The 870-nt window shown below is 59.7% G+C and overlaps 1 protein-coding gene across 1 annotated transcript in view; it reads right to left on the bottom strand.

Moving 5' to 3' along the window:
* Positions 1–62: 62 nt before the first annotated feature.
* KAT8 (K(lysine) acetyltransferase 8) overlaps positions 63–870 on the bottom strand; it is a gene marked incomplete at its 3' end in the record, with an annotated part of 2,848 nt that continues 2,040 nt past the window's right edge. Inside the window, exons 6-8 of the mRNA XM_009083984.1 lie at positions 822–870; positions 353–493; positions 63–170 (exon numbers count right to left, since the gene is read on the bottom strand). The exon at positions 822–870 is cut by the window's right edge and continues 12 nt beyond it. Coding sequence (XP_009082232.1) covers positions 63–170; positions 353–493; positions 822–870 — 298 coding nt within the window. The remainder of the gene's footprint in view (positions 171–352; positions 494–821) is intronic.

Genomic DNA, 870 nt, shown 5'->3' with positions numbered 1-870 from the left:
GGGGGGACATGGGGGATTTGGGGGGACAGGAGGAGATTGGGGGGACAGGGATAGGTGGATACTAGGGGACGCTGGGAGATATTGGGGGACACAGGGGGATTTGGGGGGACACGGGGACAGGGAAGGGTGAGGATGGAGAGAATGATGTTCCTGTCTGGAGATTCCTCCTCCTGTGGGGCACAGGGACAGGTGAGTGACACAGGTGGGTGATGCAGGTGAGACCTTGGAGAAGTAGCCCACGACATGAGCACAGGTGGACAGAAGGTGACAAGAAGGTACCAGGGACACACAGGTGGGTGATACAGGTGGGTGCCAGGGGATAGGTGCCCCAGGTAGGTGCCCCAGCTGAGACCTTGGAGAAGTAGCCGACAATGTGGGCGCCGTGCCGGTCGACCTCCGTGAGCAAGTAGAAGACGAACGGCTCCACATCAAAGTAAAGTGTCTTGTGGTCCAGGAAGAGCTTGGCCAGCAGGCACAGGTTCTGGCAGTAGATCTGGCATGGGACACAGGTGGCTCACACCTGGCCCAGGTGTGTCCCCCAGGTGTGTCTCACCTGTCCCCAAGGTGTGTCCCCACATATGTGTCCCCCCCAGGTGTGTGTCCCCCCTACATGTGGGTCCCCCCAGGTGTGTGCTCTGTCCCCAAGTGTGTCCCACCTGTCCCCAGTATGTCCCCCATCCCCAGATGTATGTCTCCCCTACATGTGAGTCCCCCCAGGTGTGTCCCTTGTCCCCAGGTGTGTCCACCTGTCCCCACATGTCCCCCACAAAGTGTGTCCCCCCATCCCCAGGTGTGTCCCCCAGGTGTGTGTCCCCCCATACCTTGTGGTCTTTGCCATCGACCTCATAGACGGAAATATTGCTCTTGCGA

This window comes from Acanthisitta chloris, unplaced genomic scaffold (genome assembly GCF_000695815.1).
Source record: "Acanthisitta chloris isolate BGI_N310 unplaced genomic scaffold, ASM69581v1 scaffold16491, whole genome shotgun sequence".
NCBI lineage: Eukaryota > Metazoa > Chordata > Aves > Passeriformes > Acanthisittidae > Acanthisitta > Acanthisitta chloris.
This window is presented reverse-complemented; position numbering and strand designations above follow the sequence as displayed.